The 627-nt window shown below is 36.5% G+C and overlaps 1 protein-coding gene across 1 annotated transcript; it reads right to left on the reverse strand.

Annotated features, from left to right (window-relative positions):
• Positions 1-235: 235 nt before the first annotated feature.
• On the reverse strand, positions 236-586 carry LOC143618439 (uncharacterized). Its single transcript, XM_077090657.1, has one exon. It carries the CDS (start codon positions 584-586, stop codon positions 236-238), a length of 351 nt encoding a protein of 116 aa, XP_076946772.1.
• Positions 587-627: the final 41 nt, after the last annotated feature.

A 627-nucleotide genomic window follows, 5' to 3' on the forward strand; every position in this document is an offset into this window, starting at 1 on the left:
TATTCAATAAAATTATTCCATATCACTTTCATGATTCATTAATCCACCAAAATCATCAATTAATCCAAGAAATCCAAAAATCCCAAATTGCAACTATGAACGAGTTTTTGCTATATTCATGTTTAGTACTAACAATTCAATGATTCATGTTCATATCATCAAACTTAATGATCAATTACTAACCAACATTCATCCTAACATCAAAATCAAACATCAATTTCATCTTTGATTATACCTAAATATCAAGACGTGGATCCAATCCTGAAATAAATGAATCTATCGAGTAAACTGAATGACATGGATCAATGAGACCATCTGGACCACTCGAATGTCTCATGGATTTGGCAACATCATATGTAACATCCTCATCACCAACCTGAAGTGTGATTCTTCCGTCATACACATCAATAAGCGCTTTCGCGGTACGTAAAAACAGACGACCAAGAATAATGGGGACCCTCTCGTCGGGCTCCATATCAAGCACCACGAAATCTACCGGAAAAACGAACTTGTCAACCACCACTAGCAAATTTTCAATAATCTCCGGTGGGTACTTCACCAAACGATCGACCAACAGCAAATTCATGTGAGTTGGTGTAAGCTTGTCTAAGTCCAACTTTTCGTCAA

Source organism: Bidens hawaiensis, unplaced genomic scaffold (genome assembly GCF_021521415.1).
Source record: "Bidens hawaiensis isolate Kalapana, Puna unplaced genomic scaffold, B.hawaiensis_p1.1 tig00075546_1, whole genome shotgun sequence".
Classification (NCBI taxonomy): domain Eukaryota; kingdom Viridiplantae; phylum Streptophyta; class Magnoliopsida; order Asterales; family Asteraceae; genus Bidens; species Bidens hawaiensis.